This window comes from Lagenorhynchus albirostris, chromosome 6 (genome assembly GCF_949774975.1).
Source record: "Lagenorhynchus albirostris chromosome 6, mLagAlb1.1, whole genome shotgun sequence".
Lineage (NCBI taxonomy): Eukaryota > Metazoa > Chordata > Mammalia > Artiodactyla > Delphinidae > Lagenorhynchus > Lagenorhynchus albirostris.
This window is the reverse complement of record NC_083100.1, coordinates 81306026-81330409: the sequence shown is the minus strand read 5'-3', so window position 1 is coordinate 81330409 and position 24384 is coordinate 81306026. Positions and strand designations below refer to the sequence as shown.

At 36.6% G+C, this 24384-nt stretch overlaps 1 protein-coding gene across 2 annotated transcripts in view; it reads left to right on the top strand.

Moving 5' to 3' along the window:
- The window catches only part of EPC2 (enhancer of polycomb homolog 2), a 107543-nt gene that overhangs the window by 44544 nt on the left and 38615 nt on the right, over positions 1-24384 (top strand). For both annotated transcript variants that reach the window (XM_060152941.1, XM_060152939.1), the window contains exon 3: positions 22393-22538. In XM_060152941.1, the coding sequence (XP_060008924.1) occupies positions 22393-22538 (146 nt within the window). The remainder of the gene's footprint in view (positions 1-22392; positions 22539-24384) is intronic.

Genomic DNA, 24384 nt, shown 5'->3' with positions numbered 1-24384 from the left:
ACCCATCTGGGTGGGGCCCATTAGATACAATAAACATTAATCTGTGTTGTTTTTTTCATTTCATTTTATTCTATTGTTGTAATAAATGGAATAAAAATAATAGAAAATTATTTTAACTTTCATTTTTTCTCTTTTAGTCTGTCAGCATATATATATTTTATATACTATACTAAATTGTATTACACATACAGTTTTTTTCCTGCCTTTTCTACATATATTTTAAGTTCCTCAGGTTTTTGTAGTCTCCTGTTGTCATTTTCAATGTGTATATAATTTTCTATCAAATTTATATTCCATTATTTGCTTACCTCTATGCCTATTATTGACCTTAAGTTTATCTGTACTAAAATTTAAACTCGTTATTGTTGACTCTTTTTTCAAGGAAGGCTTGCTATAACTTCTTTCTAAGCCCTTGAATACAAGGAATTTCAGAAAATATTGCTCTGGATTTTTCTTTTTCTTCTTTTAATGATAGATTTGAAAGAATCGCCTCCCATTTCCCTGGCTAGAAAAGCATAGTTGCCACAGTAGGGCGGCTTAGCTCAGGCCCATCACATTGCTTGCCTGGGCTCTGGCAGACACCTTTGTATTGGTCTGCCAAAGTATTGTATTGTATTGCTCTGCTCTTGTCTTTGTACCTTCCAGTCATCCACACTGCCACTGTTGTGATTGGTACCCATTTAGAATTTTTCAAAGACTCACTGTTGCCTGTGGGATAAAATTTTAACATATTTGTATGGTGTTTAAGGCCCTCCTTTGTGCCTGTCCAGTCACAATTTGCTGTGTATTCTTCCACCATGACATCAGCCTCATTGAAATGAACTGTTGGAGGTCTGTTTCCTCCACTAGACTGTAAGTTCCTCAGGAACAGAAGCTGCATCTCATTCTCCATACATTCCTACACTACAGTCTCAGTACACCGCACCCCACCCCCCATTCCTCTAACCCTTCACACTTCCAGATACAATAATAATGAGCTCCTTTTAGATCTCTGACTTATCTCTTATTTTTTCATGCCTCCAGGGCTTTACATAGCCCTTTACTTCTCTTCTCCTCTTTTTAAAATACAACTTGTTCTTCAAGGCTCGTCTCCAGGACTACCTTTAGGAGCCTTTTCCTGACCCCTCTAAGCAGAGTTCTTGGCACTGTTTACCTCAAGCTCTCCTGTGTTGTGTGCATCGACCACCTGCAGTTGTGATTGTTTGCCCTCTGTTGCTTCACTAGTTCATAAGGCTCATTGAAAGGAGGGACTTCTTTTTTCCCTTTTAATTTTACTGCTTACTGTAGTACCTAGCATATGATTAGGTATGCAGTTAAATATTTGCCAAATAAATAAATCAGTGAATGAATGGTGAAGATATAAGCGTACACATCATGACTTTTTTGAGACATTGATCTCGTAGGACTCAAAATTATATACAGAATAAAATACAAGAATAAAATTATTGGTGTGTACAGTGAAATTGAGAGACCTGCTCTGTGGATCAGGTTAAAAATTGAGCTCACTTATTCACCAACAGTGTCATTTTAGGACAAAAATTATCTGCCAAGAAGGAGTTAGGAGTGGAATGACTCCAGTCTTGGTGTGGATGTGAGATAAACCTGCCTGTTCTTTCCTGTCCCTTTTGGTACCAGTTCGCCATAGTAACCCATATTGGTATTCTGGGGAACTTATTTAATCACAACACATTGTGGTGTTCTGACCAGGTCGAAAGCATCTTGGTGACCTATAGTCATTGATGACCCAAGATACTCAAACTGTTCCTCATTTAAGCTAATTCTACACATTGGTCAGTTGTGTGACATACAGAAAATGCTACTTCTGTTTTACTTACTGTTATAACAAATTTACTTTGGGTACCTCAACCCAGATGTTAAAATTCTTTCATTCCTTTTGGAGTTTAAGAACTTCATTAAATTCAAGATCCAAACCTTTTTTTTTTTTTTTAAGGAAATGACTGTTTACATAGCAATAAATTCTTTATTTTGACCTTCCATTACCCCTTTTACTTAATATCATATTTTACAGTATCTCAGAATTTTAGAAAGTGAAGGAACTTAAGATATTGTTTCATAAGTATTCTGTAGTTAATTTATGTCCAGTTTTGAACTCAATTAAATGCTTCTTTGAAACAGGACTCCTTTGCTTGTTTTGAAATGAAGGTTCACTTCCCCTTCTCAGTGCATTACTCCTACACACACAAATCAGTAGAATGTCTCACCTGTTTCTTGGCTGAAAGAAAGAGTTCAGGAGAAAGAATTGGTGGGGTAGCACCCCTTGTTATCTGTCAGGCAGGGAGAGGAACCCACTCAAAGGAAACTGAATTCTGCTGTTTGTGTCTGCAGCCAACATCTTAAGCCCTGGGAAGGTTCCTGTCCATGCGTGTACACTGCTGTACACCTCAGTACACTTGAAACTGACTCCTCAGTTCAGTGAAGCTGACCATTGTCAAGTCTACAATTGGAAAAGAAGAAAAATTCTGCTTATTTAGTGTAAGGTGGACATATGTATTCTACTAGGTTTTCAGCAAGAGTGAGACAGATGCTGATCTAACATCCAACTTTAATTTCATTATCCTTGGAATGTTTTTTGCTGTTCTCCCTATTAAACAAAAATGATGATAACTGACCTTTTGCTTTGGCAGGGCAAATATGTTTTGATTGGAAGGAGTTGGAGAAGATACCAAATGAAGAGCATTGTTTTGTTTATACAGTAAAACTTTTTGGTGGAAAGGATGCATTCTAGGAACATCATTTCTTGTAAAAATGTCACTGGATATCTATTAAGAAATCAAATTGAGCAGAAATAACATCACACATTTAAATAAATACCAGAAAAGCCAGGCCACAAGTATAGGAGTGGATTGTATCAGATTTGTGGATAACACATTCCAGGTGAAGCTAGATTCCAGGTTGAGGTGGTTAGAGGAGTGATATCAGGGGCAGTGAGCAAGGTCAGGCCCTGAGGGCAACCTGCATTCAGGTTAGCTGGCTTTAAGGGTCTTCCTCTCTTCTCAAGATTGTGCTGAGCCTCCTATCCTTGGATAAAGCTGTGAGTGTGGGCAGTAGTGCTAAAATGGTAGAGCAGTATCTGGGTAACTACTAATCCAGGAAAGGATGAGGAGCCCTAAAACTTAGAAAATTACATATTAAGTCATTCCAGGTATTTGGGAAAACGAAATAATCATTTGACAGTCTGGGATAGAGAAGTGAAAGAGAAGTCTGAGTACAAGGAGCATGCCCCTTGGGCCTATATGCATTTACTTATGTCCACTATTTTAAAAAAATTACCAAGGGCATTTTTCACAGAACTAGAACAATGCTTTTAAAATGTGTGTGGAAACAGAAAAGACCCTGAATAGCCAAAACAATCTTGAGAAAGAAGAACAGAGCCAGAGGAATCATGCTCCCTGACTTCAGACTATACTACAAAGCTACAGTAATCAAAACAGTATGGTACTGGCACAAAAACAGACATGTAGATCAATGAAACAGGATAGAGAGCCCAGAAATAAACCCACTTGCTTATGGTCAATTAATCTACAACAAAATAGGCAACAATATGCAATAGAGAAAAGACAATCTCTTCAATAAGTGGTGTTTGGAAAACTGGACAGCTACTTGTAAAAGAATGAAATTAGAACATTCTCTAACACCATATGCAAAAATAAACTAAGAATGGATTAAATGTAAGACTGGATACTATAAAACTCCTAGAGGAAAAAATAGGCAGAACACTCTGACATAAATTGCAGCCATATTTTTTTGGATGTGCCTCCTAAAGTAAAGGAAATAAAAGCAAAAATAAACAAATGGGACATAATTAGACTTAAAAGCTTTTGTGCAAGAAAGGAAACTACTGACAAGATGAAAAGACAATGTACTGAATGGGAGAAAATATTTGCAAATGATATCAATAAGGGATTAATATCCAAATATATAAACAGCGCATACAACTCAACATCAGAAACACAACCTGATTTATAAATGGGTAGAAGGGGACTTCCCTGGTGGTCCAGTGGTTAAGACTCAGCACTCCAATGCAGGGGGCGCGTGTTCAGTCCCTGGCAGGGAAACTAAGATCCCACGTGCTGCCTGGCATGGCCAGAAAAACGAGGGGGGGGTGGGCAGAAGAACTGAATAGACATTTTTCCAAAGAGGACATGCAGATGGGCAACAGGCACATGAAAAGATGATCAGCATCACTAATCATCATGGAAATGCAAATCAAAACCACAATGAGGTGTCACCTCACACCTGTCAGAATGGCTGTCATCAAAAAGAAAAAAAATAACAAACGTTGGTGAGGGTGTAGAGAAAAGGGAACCCTCATACACTGTTGGTGGGAATGTAAATTGGTGCAGCCACTGCAGAGAACAGTATGGAGGTTTCTTAAAAAGCTAAAAATAGAACTACCATATGACCCAGCAGTACCAATCCTGGGTGTATATCTGAAAAAAACAAGAACACTAATTTGAAAAGATACATGCACCTCAATGTTCATAGCAGCATTATTTACAGTTGCCAAGATATGGAAGCAACCTAAGTGTCCATAAACAGATGAATGGATAAAGAAGATGTGGTATATATACACAATGAAATCCTGCTCCCAAGCATGCTCCCAAGACCTTGTAATTAAGGGAGCCAGAATTTGAACCAGGCAGTCAGATTCCAGAATCCATGCTTTTTTTTTCTTCTAGTTTTATTGAGATATAGCTGACATACAGGACTGTGTAAGTTTAAGGTGTACAGCATAATGAATTGCCTTACACATACTTTGAAATGATTACCAGAATAAATTTAGTTAACATCCTTCACTTCATATACAGAAAAAGAAAAAAGAATAAAAATATTTTTCCCCCTGTGATGTGAACTCTTAGGATTTACTCTCTTAACAGCTTTCATATGTAACATAGAGCCATGTTAACTATAGTCATCATGTTGTACATTACATCCCCAGAACTTACTTATCTCATAACTGGAAGTTTGTACCTTTTGACCACCTTCATCCAGTTATCCCTCCCCCAGCCTCCCACCTCTGGTAATCACAAGTCTGATCTCTCTTTCTATGAGTTTGGGATGGGGGGTTGGAAATTTTTTTTTTTATATCTACTTCTAAGTGAGATCATACAGTATTTGCTACCTTTCTCTGTCTGACTCAATTCACTTAGCATAATGCCCTCAAGGTCCATCCATAATGCCCGTAAATGGGCAGAATTTCCTGCTTTTTAATGGCTGAATAATATTCCATTGTACCACAACTTTAGTTTGTCGATGGGCACTTAGGTTGTTTCTATGTCTTGGCTATTGTAAATAAGGCTGCTGCAAACATGGGGGTGCATATATCTCTTCAACACAGTGTTTTCATTTCCTTTGGCTTATTCCCAGAAGTGGGGTGGCTGAATCATATTGTAGTTCTATTTTTAACTTTTTGAGGAACCTCCATACTGTTTTCCATAGTGGTTGTATCAATTTGCATTCCTACTGACAGTGCACAAAGGGTTCCCTTTTCTCCACATACTTACCAGCATTTGTTATCTCTTGTCTTTCTGGTGCTGGTCATTCTAACAGGCATGCGGTAATATCTTGTGATTGTGATTTGCGTTTCCCTAATAATTAGTGAGGCCAAGCATCTTTCCATGTACCTGTTAGCCATTCATGTATCTTCGTTGGACAAATGCCTGTTCAGGTCCTTTACATAGTTTTAAGTGGATTAATAGGGTTTTTTTAAAACATTTTTAGATTTACAAAAGATTGAGCAGATAGTACAGCGAATTCCCATATACTACCTCCTACACACACACACACACACACACACACACACACACACACACACACACACACAAATTTCCACAATTATTATCTTGCATTAGTGTGGTACATTTGTTACAGTTAATGTAGTCAGTACCTTATTAACTAAAGTCCATTCTCTTTGGTGTTTGTGTTGTACAGTTTTATGGATTTTTAAAAATCCATGTCATAGATCCACCATTACATTACCTTATAGAATAGTTGAATTACGATAAAAACTCCCTGTATTTTCACCTATTCATTCCTTCAAATCCCTGGCAACCACTGATCTTTTTGCTCTCTCTGTAGTTTTGCCTTTTCCAAAATGTGATATAGGTGAAATTATACAGTACATAGGCTTTTCAGACTAGCTTCCTTAACTTATCAGTTTGCATTTAAGATTCTTCTAATTTTTTTTTGGCTTGATAGTTTTTTTTTTTAATCATTGAATAATATTCCATTGTATGGATAATTCAGAGTTTGTTTATTCATTTACCTATTGAAGGACACCTTGGTTGCTTCCAATTTTTGGCAACTATGAAAAATGTACTCTAAGTAATAGCATGTTTTTATGTGGACGTAAGTTTTTATCTCTTTTGGGTAAATACCTAGGAGTGCAATTGTTGGTTTGTACAGTAAGGCGGTGTTTAGCTTTGTAAGAAACTGCCAAACTGACTTCCAAAGTGGCTATTCCATTTTGCACTTCTACCAGCAGTGAACGAGAGCTCATGTTGCTCTGTATCCTCATCAGCTCTTGGTATTGTCAATTTTAGAATTTTAGCTATTCTAATAGGTATATAATGGTATCTCATTATTTTGACTTGTAATTCCCTAATAACCTAGGATGTTGAGTACCTTTTCGTATCATTATTTGCAGTTTGTATATCTTCCTTGGTGAGGTGTCTGTTGGATCTTTTACCCATTTTTTAATTGGGATCTTTGTTTTCTTAGTGTTGAATTTTAAGTGTCCTGTGTATATTTTGGAGTTCTTTATCAGATATGAGTTTTTTAAATATTTTCTCCCAGTCTGTGGTTTTCTTTTCATTCTTTTAATAGTGTCCTTCATAGAGGAGAAGTTCTTAATTTTAAAGAGGTCTAACTTAATTTTTTTCTTTCATGGATCTTGCTTTTGGTGGTATTTCTGAAATTTCATCACCAAACATAACAGCATCTAGATTTTCTCCTATGTTACTTTCTAGTAGATTTATAGGTCTGTTTTACATTTAGGTCTGTGATTCATTTTGAGTTTTTTTTTGTGAAGGGTGTAAGGTCTGTGCCTAGATTCATCTTTTTTAATATGGATGTCCAGTTGTCCCAGCACTGTTTGTTGAAAAGACTATTCTTTTTCCATTGAATTTGTCTTTGCTCCTTTGTCAAAGATCAGTTGAGTGTATTTGTATGGGGCTATTTCTGGACCCTCTGTTCTCTTCCACTGATCTTTTTGTCTGTTTTTTGGTCAATAGCACACTGTCTGAATTACTGTAGCTTCATAGTAAGTCTTGAAGTCAGTCCTCTGACTTTATTCTTCTTCAGTATTCTGTTGACTATTCTGGATTTTTTTGATTCTTCATATAAACTTGAGAACCACTTTGTCAGTACTGATTGATACACAAAATGACTTGCTGGGATTTCGATTGAGATTGCGTTGAATCTTTAGATCAAGTTGGGAAAAGCTGATGTGTTAACCAAATTGAGTCTTCCTACCCATAAACATGACTGTCTTTCCATTTATTTAATTCTTTGATATGTTTCACCAGAGTTTTGTTGTTTTCCTCATATAGAACTTTTACGTATTTTGTTAGATTTGTACCTTAATGTTTCATTTTTTTGGATGCTAATGTAAATGGTTTTGTGTTTTTAGTTTCAAATTCCACTTTCTCATTGCAGTATATAGGAAAGTGTTTGACTTTTGTATATTAACCTTGCGTTCTGCAACCTTGCTATAATCACTTAGTTCCAGGAGTTTTGGGTCAGTTCTTTAATAGAATGTATATACATATGTACATAGACAAGCTTATCATCTGTGAACAAAGACAGTTTAATTTCTCCCTTCCCAGTCTTTATAGCTTTCGTTTCCTTTTTTTTTTTTTTTTGTCTTACTGCGTTAGCTGGGACTTCTGGTACAACGTTGAAAAGCAGTGGTGAGAGGGGACATCCTTGCATTGTTTCTGATATTGGTAGGAAAGCTCTTAGTTTCACACCACTAAGTATGATGTTTGCTGTAAGTTTTTTGTAGATGTTCTTTATCAAGTTGAGGAAATTTCCCTCTATTCCTAGTTTGCTGTCAGTTTTTATCATGAATGGATGTTGGATTTTGTTAAATGCTTTTTCTGCACTATTTCTGCATCAGTAATCTAATCTTCCACCTGTGGGAACTGTAAAAGGAAGAGCAAATTAAATCCAAAGTAAACAGAAGAAAAGAAATAGGATAAGAAATAGAGCAGAAATCTACTGATACCAATAGAGTTTTGGTTTTTGGTTTGACCAGAAACCAAAATAGAGCAGAAATAATTATATCTATTGATATAATTTTGATTTTTTTTCTTTGTTGATGTGGTGGATTACATTCATTGATTTTTTTTTCCCCCAGCTTTGCAGGGAAAAAATGTATTTATCACAGGTACTGTGATAAATCTCACTTGGTCATGGAGTATAATTCTTTTTATACATTTTTAGATTCTATTTTATTGAGGATTTTTGCTTCTATGTTCGTGAGAGATATTGGTCTGTAGTTTTCTTGTAATGTCTTTATCTGATTTTGGTATTAGGGTAATGCTGGCCTCATAGAATGAGTTAGGAAGAATTCCCTCTGCTTCTATCTTCTGAAAGACATTGTAGAGTATTGATATGATTTCTTCCTTAAATGTTAGGTAAAATTCACCAGTGAGCCCATCTGTGCCTGGTACTTTCAGTTTTGGAAGATTATTAATTATTGATTCAATTTCTTTAATAGAGACAGGCCTATTCAGATTGTATATTTTTTCTTGTGTGAGTTTTGGCAGATTGTGTCTTTCAAGGAATTAGTCCATTTCATAAAGGTTATCAAATTTGTGGGCATAGAATTGTTCACAGTATTCTTTGACCATCCTTTTAATGTCCGTGGCTTCGGTAGTGATGCTCCCTATTTTTAAATTTCTGATATTAGTAATTATGTTCTGTCTCGTTTTTTCTGAGTTAGCTTGGCTAGAGCCTTATTGATTTTACTGATCTTTTCCAAAAACCAGCTTTTGGTTTTGTTGATATTTTTCTCTATTGATTTCACTGATTTTTGCTCTATTTCTTACTCTGTTTCTTTTCTTCTGCTTACTTTGGATTTAATTTGCTCTTTCTTTTCCAGTTCCCACAGGTGGAAGATTAGATTATTGATTTTAGATCTTTCTTCTTTTCTAATATATGCATTCAATGCTTAAATTTTCTTCTAAGCACTGCTTTTTTACATCCCACAAATTTTGATGAGTTACATTTTCATTTAGTTCAAAATATTTTAAAATTTCTCTTGATATTTCGTCTTTGACCATATTTATAAGTGTATTGTTTAATATCTAAGTATTTTGGGATTTTCCAGCTATGCTTCTCTTATTGATTGCTAGTTTAATTCCATTGTGATGTGAGAGCAGATATTGTATGATTTTTATTCTTTTAAATTTATTAAGGTGTTTTTTTATGTCCCAGGATGTGGTATCTTGGTCAGTGTTCCCTGTGAGCTTGAAAAGAATGTGTAATCTGTGTTGTTGGATGACGTGGTCTATGGATGTCTATTATATCCATAATATGATTGATAGTGGTGTTGAGTTCAGCAATGTCCTTACTTCCACGTTATTTTTTTTTTTTTTTTTTTTTTTTTTTTTTGCGGTGCGCGGGCCTCTCAATGTTGTGGCCTCTCCCGTTGCGGAGCACAGGCTCCGGACGTGCAGGCTCAGTGGCCATGGCTCACGGGCCTAGCTGCTCCACGGCATGTGGGATCTTCCCGGACTGGGGCACGAACCCGTGTCCCCTGCATCGGCAGGCGGACTCTCAACCACTGCGCCACCAGGGAAGCCCAAGTGTGTGTTTCTTAAAAACACATTCTTTTACATAACCAAAGCACAGTTACCAAAATCAGTAATTGCCACTGCAGTTACCTAATCTGTTCACCTCATTTGTATTTTAATAATTGCCCCATTAATATTCTTAATAGTGAAGGAAAACTTCAGATGATATGTTGCATCCAGCCATCACATGATGGCTTTGGGCTATTCCTAAATCTTTTTGTGCGTCATGCCACTGACATTTTTGAGTACAGGCCATTTATTTTGTACAGTGTTCCTCAATTTGGGTTTGCCTGTTTTCCTGGGATTTGATTCAGGTTAAAATGGGTGTTTTTGTTTTGTTTTTTAAATATTTATTTATTATTTATTTATTTGGCTGCTCTAGGATCTTTGGTGCAGCGTGCGGTATCTTCATTGCGGTGTGCGGGATCTTTAGTTGCGGCATGTGGCCTCTTAGTTGCAGCATGCGGGATCCCTGACCAGGGATCGAACCCAGGCCCCCTGCGTAGGGAGCTCAGAGTCTTAACTGCTGGACCACCAGGGAAGTCCCTAAAATGGGGTTTTTGTTGTTGTTTTGTTGTGGTAAAAAACACATAACAAATTTTCTCTATTAACACTTTTTAAGTATACATTACAGTATTGTTAACTATGTACACATCATTGTACAACAGATCTCTAGAAATTTTTTTTAATTTATTTATTTTATTTATTCATTTTTGGCTGTGTTGGGTCTTTGTTGCTGCGTGCAGGCTTTCTCTAGTTGCAGCGAGCGGGGGCTACTCTTTGTTGCAGTGCGCAGGCTTCTCATTGCGGTGCGGAGCACTGGCTCTAGGCATGTGGGCTTCAGCAGTTGTGGCATGCAGGCTCAGTAGTTATGGCTCACGGGCTCCAGAATGCAGGCTCAGTAGTTGTGGCACATGGGTTTAGTTGCTCCATGGCATGTGGGATCTTCCTGGACCAGGGCTCGAACCCATGAGCCCTGCATTGGCGGGCGGATTCCTAACCACTGCGCCACCAGGGAAGTTCTAGAATTTTTTATTTTGTATAACTGAAACTAAACAGTTCCCTGTTAACACCCTCCCCACAGTACCTGACAACCACCGTTCTACTTTTTGTATCTGTGAATTTGTCTACTTTAAGTGGAATCCTGTGGTATTTGTCTTTTTGTGACTGGCTTATTTCACTTTCCATTTATTTAAAGTTCATCCATGTTGTAGCATATGACAAGTTCATCCATGTTGTAGCATATGACAAGATTTCCTTCTTTTTTAAGGTTGAATGATATTCCATTGTGTGTATATACCACATTTAGTTTATCCATTCATCTGTTGATGGACATTTTGGTTGCTTCCATATCTTGGCAGTTGTAAATAACATTGCAGTGAACATGGGTGTTCACATATCTCTTTGAGATCCTATTTTCAGTTCTTTTGGATATATGCACAGAAGTGTGATTGCTGGATCACATGGTAATTCTACTTTTAATATTTGAGGAAACTTCATATTTTTTCCACAGTGGCAGCACCTATTTTATCATCCTACCAACAATGCACAGGGTTCCAATTTCTCCACTTTCACCCCAAGTGTAATTTTTTGTGTTGTGTTTTATTTTAGAAGTGGCCATCCTAATGAGGGTGAGATGACATCTCATTTTAGCCTTGTGTTTCCCTAATGTTTAGTGATGTTTAGCATCTTTTCATATGCTTGTTGGCTATTTGTATATCTTCTTTGGCAAATTGTCTATTCATATCCTTTAAATCGGTTATTTGGTATTTTGTTCTTGAGTTGTAGGAGTTCTTTATATATTCTTACATAAAGATATATGTTATACCCTTATCAGATATATGTTTTGTAAATATTTTCTCCCACTCCATATTTTCACTCTTTAGATTGTTTCCTTTGCTGTGCAAAAGTTTTTAAGTTTGATGCAGTCCCATTTGTCTATTTTTGCTTTTGTAGCCTGTGCTATTGGTGTCATATTCAAGTAATCATAGGCAAATCCAGTGTCACGAAGTTTTCTGCCTTTGTTTTCTTCTAGGAGTTTCAAGTTGATATTTGTATATGATGTAAGATAAGTGTCCATCTTCATATTTTGCATGTGGATTTCCAGTTTTCCCAACACCATTTGTTGAAGAGACTATCCTTTCTCCATTGTTTAGCCTTGGCACCCTTTTTGATCATTTGGTCATATACATAATGGTTTATTTCTTTGCTGTCTGTTCCATTGGTCTGTATGTCTGTCTTTATGGCAGCCACACCGATTTGATTATTGTGTCATTGCAGTATGTTTTGAAGTCTAAAATGTGTATTTTAAAATGAGATATATCTACCATAGGGCTGATTTTTTTTTTTTTCCGTAGGGCTGGTTTTTGAAAAGAATATTTGGTGAAATCTTTAGTTAAAGAGTCTCTTTTTGTAAAGGAAATTATTCATTGCTCTCTAATTCATGTTCTATATGTTTGGATTTTTTCAGATCTATTAAGATTTCTATTTTAAATCTTTCTGATATCTTCTGTATACTGAGTTTACTTCCTTGTCCATTTAATACTTTACTAACATTAAAACAAGTCTATTTATAAGAATACTGCTGTTTAGGGCTTCCCTGGTGGTGCAGTGGTTGAGAGTCCGCCTCCCGATGCAGGGGACACGGGTTCGTGCCCTGGTCCAGGAAGATACCACATGCCGCGGAGCAGCTAGGCCCGTGAGCCATGGCCACTGAGCCTGCACGTCCAGAGCTTGTGCTCTGCAACGGGAGAGGTCACAACAGTGAGAGGCCCAAGTACTGCAAAAAAAAAAAAAAAGAATACTGCTGTTTAATTTCTCAAGTTCCTGACCATTTAGTGGGCTAGAAAGATACGTTCTCTTTCTGTGACTTATTTATTAATTATTTTACACTATAGATATTAATAGAATGTGTGTTCTTACTGATATAAAATATATAATTGTAGAATTAGTTTGTACTAATTAAGCCAAGATACTGCATGAACCCAGATGTCTGAGTGAGGCTTTTTGTCCTCCTACTGTACTTGTTGAAAGATTGGTTGAGAGTGAATAAGATAAGAGGTTTGAACAGAAGAATCTGGGGATCACAGTACATAGGGATCACAGACCCAGAATATTTTCTTAAAACACAAAATCATTTTTAGAGTCGCAAAGTAACATGATTTTAATTTATCTTTAAATAGATAATGCATTTAGAATATTCCAAAATAAAAATATACAAAAACAACTTCATCCCTGTCTACCCTCTACTCCAGTCATCCTCCCCTTATAAGTAACCACTTGTATTAGTCTATCTATTCTTTTAGGGTTTTGTTACACAAATTGAAGTACATAGGAAATGATATTCTTATACCCCTTCTTACAGAAAAATTAGCACACTATATGTACTTTTTAGCATATTTTGTGTGTGTGTGTAAGAGTATGGTCTAGAAATTGTCCTGTATCAGCGTGTAGAGTGTGTCCTCATGCCTTTTTACTGCTGCATAAGTAGTCCTTTGTGTTTGGGATGTGCTAGTTTATTATCCATTTTCCTATGGAAGGAAACTCGGATTGTTTCCAGTCTTTTGTTACTACAAATAGTGCTTCAGTGAATAATTTTGAATATAAAGAATTTCATAAGGGTACGATTATATCTTTTTCTTACAGAAGTTATCAAATTGCCCTCTTTAAGGGTTATACCAGTTTGTATGTCCACTAGCAAAGTATGAGAGAGCTTGTTTCCCCATATCCTGGTCAAAAGATTGCTTTTGAATGTTTTGATTTTTGCCAGTTGGTAGGTAAGAGATAATACACCTCAGTGTAGTAATTTTTTTAAAATAAACTTTTGATTTTGGAAAAATTTTAGATTTACAGGAAAGTTGTGACGGTAGTACAGGGTGTTCCTGTATACCTCTCATCCAGTTTCAGTTTCCTCTAATATTGTCATCATGCATTACTGTGGCACATGTGTTGAATCTAAGAAATCATACTGGTACATTATTATCATTACCTGAAACCCAGATTTTACTCTGATTTCTCAGTATAGTTTTAATTTGGATTTCTTATGAATGAGGTTGAGGGTCTTTTCATGTGATTAGAATCCATTAGCATTTTTATGTCCTGAACAGTTACTTGCCCAGTTGTCTATTGAGTTGTTAGAAAACACGGGAGGAAGAATCTGAAGGAGGAGAAAAGAGAAGACTAATAAGAAAAAGCATAATTTGAGGGAGAATAAAGGGATCATTATCTTTATACACCTTTTTTTTTTTAAATCAGTATCACACCCCCTGGGTCCTATCTAATATCATTAGGCTCTTTCCCCTCTCTAACTATGAAAATCTCTACCCGAAAATTCAGAGTATCCACTTACCCATTCTCATGGTCTGTGCTTCCCATAGTTGTAGTCATTGCTACTGATTTTGACCAGTAATACTTTTTTTTTAATATAAAAAGTGAATTCTTCAAAGTGAGACAGGAATGTAGTTTGTTGGCTAGTCAGCAGAAAGACTACGAGAATAATCCTGATTATAGTATAAACCTGGAACTCCTTACAGAATAAATTAGTTGGTAGACAGCCTTGGATCACTATATAATCTTGTAAAAAGTGGCCTTGAACTCTTCTGCACTTCACTTTCTTTTTCTATACATTGGGAGGAAAGTGTAAGTAAGGTCTCTAGTCAAGTCTTATAACAATAGGAAATCTTGGGGAATCAAAGTCAAGAATTCTGACTTTATCAAGATTCATATGATCTCTTGGTACAACATTTAGAATAACTAGATTTGGAGGTTATCAGAACCTTGGAGAGCTCCAAGCAGAGGAGGAGATGGTGCTTGGGTTGCTTCTGCACTTTGAGATATACTAGTTCATCATTAAGTATCTTTGAAAGTTATTTGAAGCCTGAGGATCTTAACAATACAAGAATTTTTAAAATTCATTGTATTTCACATTAGGAATAAGTAAAGTTTATAATCTTTTAAGAGTGAAGACTTGGGTTTAGGTTAGAGGTCTTCAAAAGGTTGTCCAGCATCACTTGGGAACTTGTTAGAAATACAAATTCACAAGGCACACTCCAGATCTACTGGGTCAGAAACTGGTCATCAAGCTCAGCAATCTGTTTGATTCAATCAGATGATTCTGGTGAATGCTTAAGTTTGAGAAACACTGTTTTAAAGGCTTTGATGCTACTTATGTCAAGGAGAGACTTATGAGCCTTTGTCAGATCCCTGGACTTCCTTAGAGTTAAGTATGTGGGATCTTAGGAAGATGTTTTATTCCAACTGCTTCCAGGTCTACCTGGTCAGAGCCCACTTTATTGTACACTGGGTTCCATTTAACTGAGATTTAGATATGCAATAGCATTGCTGATGCTAGACTTGTAAAACGCTTCAACTCTACTTTTAAAATATATATATATATACATTTTATATATGTGCATACAGCTTCCGTGGACATATGGTTTTGAATTTTTGTCCTACTATTTGAAGGTACATTGGAATCATATAGCCTCCTATCCAAACTCATTATTGATAATTTATGTCTTTTGTAGTTAAGCATATTCTCTGTCTTTTTTCCTGCTACCCTCTCTGTCTGGAATTACCTTTCACCACTTTCTCTATGCTTTATGGTGTTGTTATCTATCTTAATTTATCAGGGAGCCTGTTACACATGTTGTACATGTTGTATAGTCAGTGTTTGTTGTTACTGGGTTCAAAGGATTAATAAACATAATTTTGGAAAGTTGTATAAGAAAGGAAATGCAGAGCTGGAAGAAGAGGTAGACTAGAGAGTTTTTAAGTGAATGACACTCTTATAAGTGTTATTGTTAATACTTTCAAAGAAGAACCTTTACAAAACAAGGTGCACTATTGCCTCCGTCTTATTTTGTTGCTTGCATCAAAGGGATTGGGGGAAAAAAGAAAGAAAGGGAAAAAAAGAAAGAAAAAGGGATTGGATATTGGCAAATAGTGTCCAGAAGTAAGCATTTAAGAAATTTAAAGATGCATGAAAGTAGGAGCTTTGTATAATGTTGCTTCTTTTTATGTTAAAAAATTATCATTGATGATTCATAGGTAAATGTTGGACATTTTCTAGATGTAAAATAACTTTAAGTGGGAAAGTCTTATTAGAGTTCGTTCTCATTTTAATTTTTATTGTTTGTGGGGTTTTTTGGGTTTTTTTTGTTTTGGTGTGGGGGCCTCTCACTATTGTGGTCTCCCGTTGCGGAGCACAGGCTCTGGACATGCAGGCTCAGCGGCCATGGCTCACAGACCAAGCTGCTCCGCGGCATGTGGGATCTTCCCGGACCAGGGCACGAACCCATGTCCCCTGCATCAGCAGGAGGATTCTCAACCACTGCGCCACCAGGGAAGCCCTATTGTTTGTTTTTAACAAATCCTTGAGTGCTTGGTGCACTGGGTTCGCAGTATCTTCTTTTACATGCATTGTAGTCAACTGGCATTTGTTTTATTTGTAAATTAATCTTTTTTATCTTTGGTTATTAAATGTATGTAATTTATTATCTTAAAATTTAAGTCCATGGCTGAACAAAAACAGTCTTTTAATTTATTTCCCGTTGACAGTCAAAGAACTTTTTATTACAGCTATTATGATTAGAAGAGTTTAATTTAGCATCTGTGTGGTGTAGTGGGAGAAGCACTGAGCTCTGAGTCAAGACCCTGAAACCTGTGCTCAACTCACCAAAGTTCTTAACCTCGGTTTTCTGATCTGTAAGATAAGATGTTTCCAACTCTAGGTCATGTAACTTTTTATTATTTGTAAACTTTTTTGTTTTGTCTTGCTTTTTAATGTGACCCTGGCGTACTAGAAAAAGAAAAAAGGTAACAAGGAGATTTGAAAGAGAAAATTCAAAATGGATTCCAGGAATAAGAAAAAAAAACTTGTTTAAAATGAAAATTATCCAGTTTACTTTATGACAGTGAGATTTTTACTGTATTAAATATTGTTGAGTAAACTTTTTTTAGTTATGTAATTTTCCTCCACACCTGTTGTTTTTCCACCAACACAAGGAAAGGGAATTACATGATTAATTGAACATCGGGGTTTTGGTCTGCAACTATCCTTAGGAACTATTCCTTTTTTTTTTTTTTTTTTGGTTGCGGTGGGTCTTTATTGCTGCATGCAGGCTTTCTCTAGTTGCAGCAAGCGAGGGCTACTCTTCATTGCGGTGCACGGATTTCTCATTACAGTGGCTTCTCTTGTTGTGGAGCACAGGCTCTGGGCACGCGGGCTTCAGTAGTTGCAGCACGTGGGCTCAGTAGTTGCGGCACATGGGCCCTAGAGCATGCAGGCTTCAGTAGTTTTGGTTCATGGGCTCAGTAGTTGTGGCTCATGGGATCTAGAGCACAGGCTCAGTAGTTGTGGCACATGGGGTTAGTTGCTCCGTGGTACATGGGATCTTCCTGGACCAGGGATCAAACCCGTGTCCCCTGCATTGGCAGGCAGATTCTTAACCACTGCACCACCAGGGAAGTCCCAGAACTATTACTTTTTAAGATTTTTACCCTCTGTTTACTAGAGAAGAGTAACTACTATATAATTTGGGTAAAGGTAATTGGAGTCTAGATCTCCCAGCATATTGTTTATTCTAGTTTTCCTCTTGACAGGTTGCATACAGATTTAAAAAATTTTTTTACAATCTTGAGTATTCCCATTCTTCCTTTCTGTTTTTAGAACCTAGCACATTATAGACCCTTAATGATATATGTTGATCTTCAGAGAAAATAAACTCATAAGGAAAGGAATCTGAAAGCATAGTAATAAATATTGTCTCCATTCTCATGGCCTTTAGTGTCTGCAGTCTTGTCTTTGATTCCTGTTCAGAAGACAAGCAACTTTAGGTAAAAAAATGTTCACTAATAAAAATGGAGTAATTTTGATAATAAAAAAACATTTAAAATCAGGAATTGCTGCTCTCTTGTTTATATCACTTTATCTACATGTGAAACTTTTAAATCTCAAGAGTATTGTTTATGGTTTGTTTCTGTTTCAAATTGAAGATAAAAATGTGTGTATGAGTGGATTTTTAGGTGAAAATTTTTTCTTTAACATGAAAGTAAACTTAATTGTTAGAGGTGTGGAAGAAGAAATATACAAGACAGATACTGACTCAGTGTAAGAAGCAGCTGTCAAACAATACATCTGTCTGCCCCTTCACTGGAAGTATTCAAGGTGGATTGGGCAGCCCTTTTTTTTCTCCTTGTTAGTAACTTTGTGATTTTAAACAATTACTTTTTTCATAATAACTGTCTGTTGGGGTTTGTTTGGTTTTTGAACTAAGATGGTAGGGAGAAGGGTCTGCCTCTGTGGGCCCTGATCTTCCTTAGATGGAACTCCAGTTTCTCACTCTTGAGCACATAAAGCGATCTACTTAGCCACTTGACCACATTGGCCAGACCTTGAAGCGAAGCTCTCAGGAAGCTTTGTCTGCTGTGGAGGAGGAACTCCTTCAGAAATTTTCCTTCTTAATCATATTTGTTTTAAATTTTTTGACTGGCTTTGTTTAAATTTTCTTCTTAGGAGTCAGCTTTGCCCCTTGTGACTCAGGAACAGTGCATAGTGGGACTTGTACCTTTGCTAGGTATTGTGTGCTGTTGATGAGCACAATTCTGTTTCTCATTAGGGTCTTGGTGCAGACCAGCTTATTATTAGATGCTTTGTAGACCACACAGATGACCCTAGTTTGCCCATTGTTTTACAAGATACCTATTACTCTATGCTGTGTAGAAGGAAGAAATGCAAAGCCTTCTGGTCTTCGGATTTGTAAACTGTTCTCCTGTACCTCTGCAAGTTGAAAGTGAGGATATGTACATAGGTGACCAGTGTATAGAGCTTCTTCAGTAAATCTTCATGTTAATGTTTTCTGAATAAACAAGCCCAAATATGGTTGGGTGCATTCCTAATCTTTTAGTCCAGACAGCTTTGTTGAGCTTGTTAGCAGTATACCCATGAGGTGTTTCCATCTCCTTCATGGTGAGTTTTCAGATTTCTCGATATATGAGGTACATGTTCCATGGATGTGTTTGTGAATATTCATAATGTATTCTCTGGTCACTCTCTTTTTGATGGCAGAATGGCCTTTTTTCTCTTTATTTCCTAGAGCCATATTGCCTGGGACCTGGTAGGAAAGGAAGAGCATGAGGGATATTGCCAGGCTTGTTTTAAAAGGGTTTACTCATTTGGAATGGAAATTGAATTGTTCTCATCAGTAGCACACAGTATCCATCAGGGGTGCAATTCCCTTCCAAAGAACTAGAATTCAGAAATATGTACCCAAGTTGACCTCTTTACTGCAAGTATCCAAAAGAAGCATGATATATAGCCATACTGCTCCTCTAAATCAGAGAACAGAAAAGATGTAAACTGGGATATGGTCATGTAATTCAAAGGATATATTATAATGCTTTGTTAAGACAAACAAACAGTATTCTGAGCCCCACCTGAGCCAGGTGCTTGACAGACGTGGAGCTGAGTGGTACTGGGAGCATTGCTTTCCACACTTCCATCTCTGGACACAGCCCATGCCTTACAACACCTTGGCAGATATCTGACAATTCCCAGGCTCGGCTGCAGGCAGCTGCATTGCTGGACCAGTTCTGGAGTTGAATAGTTTTGGAACTAATCAGATGTAGGAGAGACTTGGGATGCACTGCGGGAGAAATAAATAATGATTTTTAAACACACACACACACACACAAAAACAATGTTCTAAGCCCAGTGACCACCAGGTATGTGTGTTTGGGAGGAAAATCTTGAGAGACGGAAAGTTCTTTTCCTATACAGGAGTGTTTACAAGTATAAGTCAATACTGTCATATTCCAAATGAGGAACTACAGACAGGGATTCATCTCTTCATCTACCATACCTAGCTTTCTACCTGACGTATTAAGTAAGCACTTAATAAATTGAATTAGTACTAAACCAGGATTTTGTATGTTTTACAAACATCTTTTGATTTACTCTGTAAATTGTTTCTGTGATACATGTAGGAGGTAGGTATTATTTCTAGACAGTACTAAGTATATCCATATTTTTGGTAGCATAAGCAAGAAATGGTAGTAGGAAATTATAAAATCCTTCTTGTGCTTTCTAGAGATGGATGGTGGTGGTGATTGCACAGCATTGTGAGTGTACCTAATATCACTAAACTGTACACTTAAAAGTGGTTAAGATAATAAATTTTGTTACTTGTATTTTACCACATTAAAAAAATAAAACACTTTCTCTTGACACCCCCATCCAAAATAAAAGCCCTTTGAATGCAAATTGAATGTGAGTAGTAACATAGATGCTTATATAATTATGTAGTTGATTGCCTGTGAAATTTTTTTTTTTTTTTTTTTGTGGTACGCGGGCCTCTCACTGCTGTGGCCTCTCCCGTTGCGGAGCGCAGGCTCCGGATGCACAGCCTCAGGGGCCATGGCTCACGGGCCCAGCCGCTCCGCGACATGTGGGATCTTCCCGGACCGGGGCACGAACCCTTGTCCCCTGCATCGGCAGGCGGACTCTCAACCACTGCGCCACCAGGGAAGCCCCTGTGAAATATTTTTATATACATTTCTCTCATTTATTTATCAATTGGTAGATTTATAAACACTATCTCATTCATTACAAAAAGAGCTGTGACATGGGGAATCTGTATCATTTAGGATTTTATAAGAAAAATAATATCAGGACAGGTGATCTGGATAAAATTATTACTTTTGTCCTTAGTAATACACATTTGCTGTACAGACTACTCTGCACAAGTGTTTATGATACCAATTAGCTCAACAACAATCAATAAAAGGAGGGAATGAGGTCAATACTACATAGAAGTTGTCCTGGTTCTTCTATGATTTTTCTTTGCCAGAGGGGGCTGGAATAGCAACAGAAGGATTAAAATCTTCAGTAGGGAGGAGCAAAGGCTTTTCCTTGACTGCTCAACATGGAAAGAGTCCTTTCAACTCTATATTAAAAAAATTAGGGCTTCCCTGGTGGCGCAGTGGTTGAGAGTCCGCCTGCCGATGCAGGGGACACGGGTTCGTGCCCTGGTCCGGGAAAATCCCACGTGCCGCGGAGCCTGCGCGTCCGGAGCCTGCGCTCCGCAATGGGAGAGGCCACAACAGTGAGAGGCCCGCGTACCGCAAAAAAAAAAAAATTAAAAATGAGTGCCTGCACCTAAGATGCCTTTCCCAGAAAGGTGTACCCCCTAGCCTTGCACAGCTCTCATATAGAGGCAGGTTGCATTTCCTGCTGGAGCCCCAACGCGCCAAGTTCCCTTACAGTCTGTGTTCTCTCAGTATCCACAAGCCAGCAATTCCATTCTGTTATTTTTGTGCATTTTTAGTATCCCTTGAGGTAGTAGACGTGGCCATCTACTGTAACGTTTATGGTTTGCTTGGACTCTGATAACACAAAGTTACATAGATTTTACATAAGCCTGTTATTTTTGGTGTACAATTTTGCATATAGAGGATTTTTTTTTGAGAAACTCATATATCATGTTATAGCAGGAATGTGTATACTTTTTATAGTACTAATGTAAATCAAATTATAGTGGTCCATTCTAAATATTAGTGAGTACCTCATGCTGATTTTTGTCAGTTCATAAAAATAAGCAGTTGACTTCAGGGGCCCAGAAATAAATTTCTGGGCACATTCAGAATTCAACTTCTCAGAGCTAGGCAATCCTTAAAGAAGATTTCATTTTAAACAGCATATTTCTTGCTGTTAGCTCACATCCCTAAGAATATTCCAAGCAGTATCTCTTGATAACGTGACATATTGGTTGTTCTCTCTGTTAATGGATGATAAAGCCTGAGAGATAGCCAAGAGAAGAAACTGTACCCCAAAAAAGTGAAATTTTGAAAATTATACTTTCCTATCAATTTTTGCTTCTCTCTCATACTCTTCCTCCTCCACCTTCCTCTATTTCCCTTTCCTCCCACCCTCTGCCTCTGGTAACCACAAGTCTGATCTCTTTCTATGAGTTTGGGTTGTTTTTTAGGTTCCACGTAGAAGTGAGATCATACATTATTTGTCTCTCTCTGACTTATTTCGTTTAGCATAACGCCCTCAGGTCCATCTATAATGTTGCAAATGTTAATTTTATTTATTTATTTTTAAAGAAAACTAGTCTGTCAGGCCAGCGCCTCTTTTTTTGTTTGTTTGTTTAAATCTGTTTTATCTCCAGTGATTTGAAATGCCATTCCCATCATATATTTTATACCTGAGTTTATTTCTGGACTGTTAATTTAGTTCCATAGCTTCTCTTTATGCTCCCAACTACCATGTGAATAAATATCTTTTTTTATAATTGCTACTTTATATTTTAATATATATATTTGTGACCCTTTATTTTTAAAATAAAAAATTCTAGTTGCTGTTTTTACTGTTCTGTGAAACTTTAAATCATATGTGAATTAAAATTTATTTTTTCTTCAACGGAATCTCTAAAACCAATTTTTTGATGTCTGCTCGTGAACTCCTCTTTGGTCAATGCTTTATACTTTGGGAGTATCCTGTGGTTGAATATAGACTCTGTATAACTCCATGATTTCTCCTGAGTTTGAAGAATTTTTTTTTCTTTTCTAGCCTTTAATCTAGACAACGAACAACCAGATTATGATATGGATTCAGAAGATGAGACCTTATTAAATAGACTTAACAGAAAGATGGAAATTAAGCCTTTGCAATTTGAAATTATGATTGACAGACTTGAAAAAGCCAGTTCTAATCAGGTACTGTACCTTGTAAAAATGTCTCTTGTATTAACAGTTAATCTAATTAGCAGCTTTATTTTGCATTTTCTTTAGACTTGAGTATATTACATTTTACTGTCTCTTGAATTTCTTTTCCTGAGATCCTAGAATTTCTATTTACAATATTCCTTGAAAGTTCAATATTCCTTAAGGAATACTTAAGCGTACTTTCTTTGAATAGGAGCATGAAGAGTACAATTCCGACTTTTTTCTTATTTGGATATAAAACTAATACTAGTTACATTCTTATAATATCTTCTTGATCCTTTTCATGGAGCTGTCTTTCTGGTGCTTCAGTAACTTAACTGCTTGGCTGGTGTCTTAGGTAGACACCTCATACCAATTCAATTACTCAGATTTATATTAAGGTACTCTTATCATTTAAAATGTATTTTAGTTTTACTTATTTATATATTATTTAAAATTTTAAGTGAAGGAAAAATTATTCACAAAGTAATAAAGAATTTTCTTTAATGGGACATTCTATGTATGGTATAGAGAATTTAAAATGGTATGTTCCTTCTGGAAAACAGTTAGGCAGCATATGTCAGGAACCTTAAAATGTTTATACCTTTTGATTTTGTGGTCCTACCTCTAGGAATCATTCCCAAGAAAAATAATTAGTGAAGGTGTCAAAGATTTCTGCACAGGGTTGTTAAGAATAACTTATAAGTTGTCTGTAGGATGGAATATCATACAACCATTAAAAATTGTTATTTTGAAGAGTATCTAGTGGCACAGGAAGTTGATCATTATATAATGTGAGATTTCAAAAACAGGACACAGAATTATTGAAGGTTTGTTTAAAGCATTTCTACATGTGCATAGAAGAACAAGAATGTACAACAAAATGCCAACAATGGTTATATTTAGGAGCTGGAATTATGGGTGATTTTTATGTTCTTTATTCTATTTTTCTGTATTTTCCAAAATTTACTATAATGGGCATGTGATGATATTACAATTACATTTTAAAACTATTTTAAAAAATAATTGTTGGTATACCTCTGTGGTATATTAATATGCTAATTTTTATTAATGTAGTAAGAAGTTACCACTATAAATAAATAAGCTTTTTACACTAGACTGTTAAAAGTTTTCACTTGTTTACCTATACAAATTCATTATTTTCCCCCCAACTTCCAAGTAAGTCCTTTAAATCCCTGAGGCATTACCAACTCTTCAGAACATTTCCCAAACTTTTCCATTGTAAAGTGACTTTCTTGCATTTTTAGCCTTTCTACCAGTCTCCCCTGACCCCATTTTTTTTAATTAAAGTAAGTTTTCTATTGAAGTATGGTTGATTTACAATGTTGTGTTAATTTCTGCTGTACAGCAAAGTGATTCAGTTATACACCGAGCTGAGCTACTTGTGCCAAACAACAGGTTCCCACCAGCTATCTGTTTTATACATGGTAGTGTATTTATGTCAAACCTAATCTCCCAATTCATCCCACCCTCCCCTTCCTCCACTGTGCCCACTCGTCCGTTCTCTGTGTTTGCGTTTCTATTCCTGCCCTGCAAATAGGTTCATCTGTACCATTTTTCTAGATTCCACATATATGCGTTAATAGACGATACTTGTTTTTCTCTTTCTGACTTACTTAACTTTGTATGACAGATTCTAGGTTTATCCACATCTCTACAAATGACCCAATTTCATTTCTTTTTATGGCTGAGTAATATTCCATTATATATATGTATCACATCTTCTTTATCCATTCATCTGTTAATGGACCTTTAGGTTGTTTCCGTGTCCTGGCTATTGTAAATAGTGCTGCAATGAACATTGGGGTACATGAGTCTCTTTGAATTATGGTTTTCT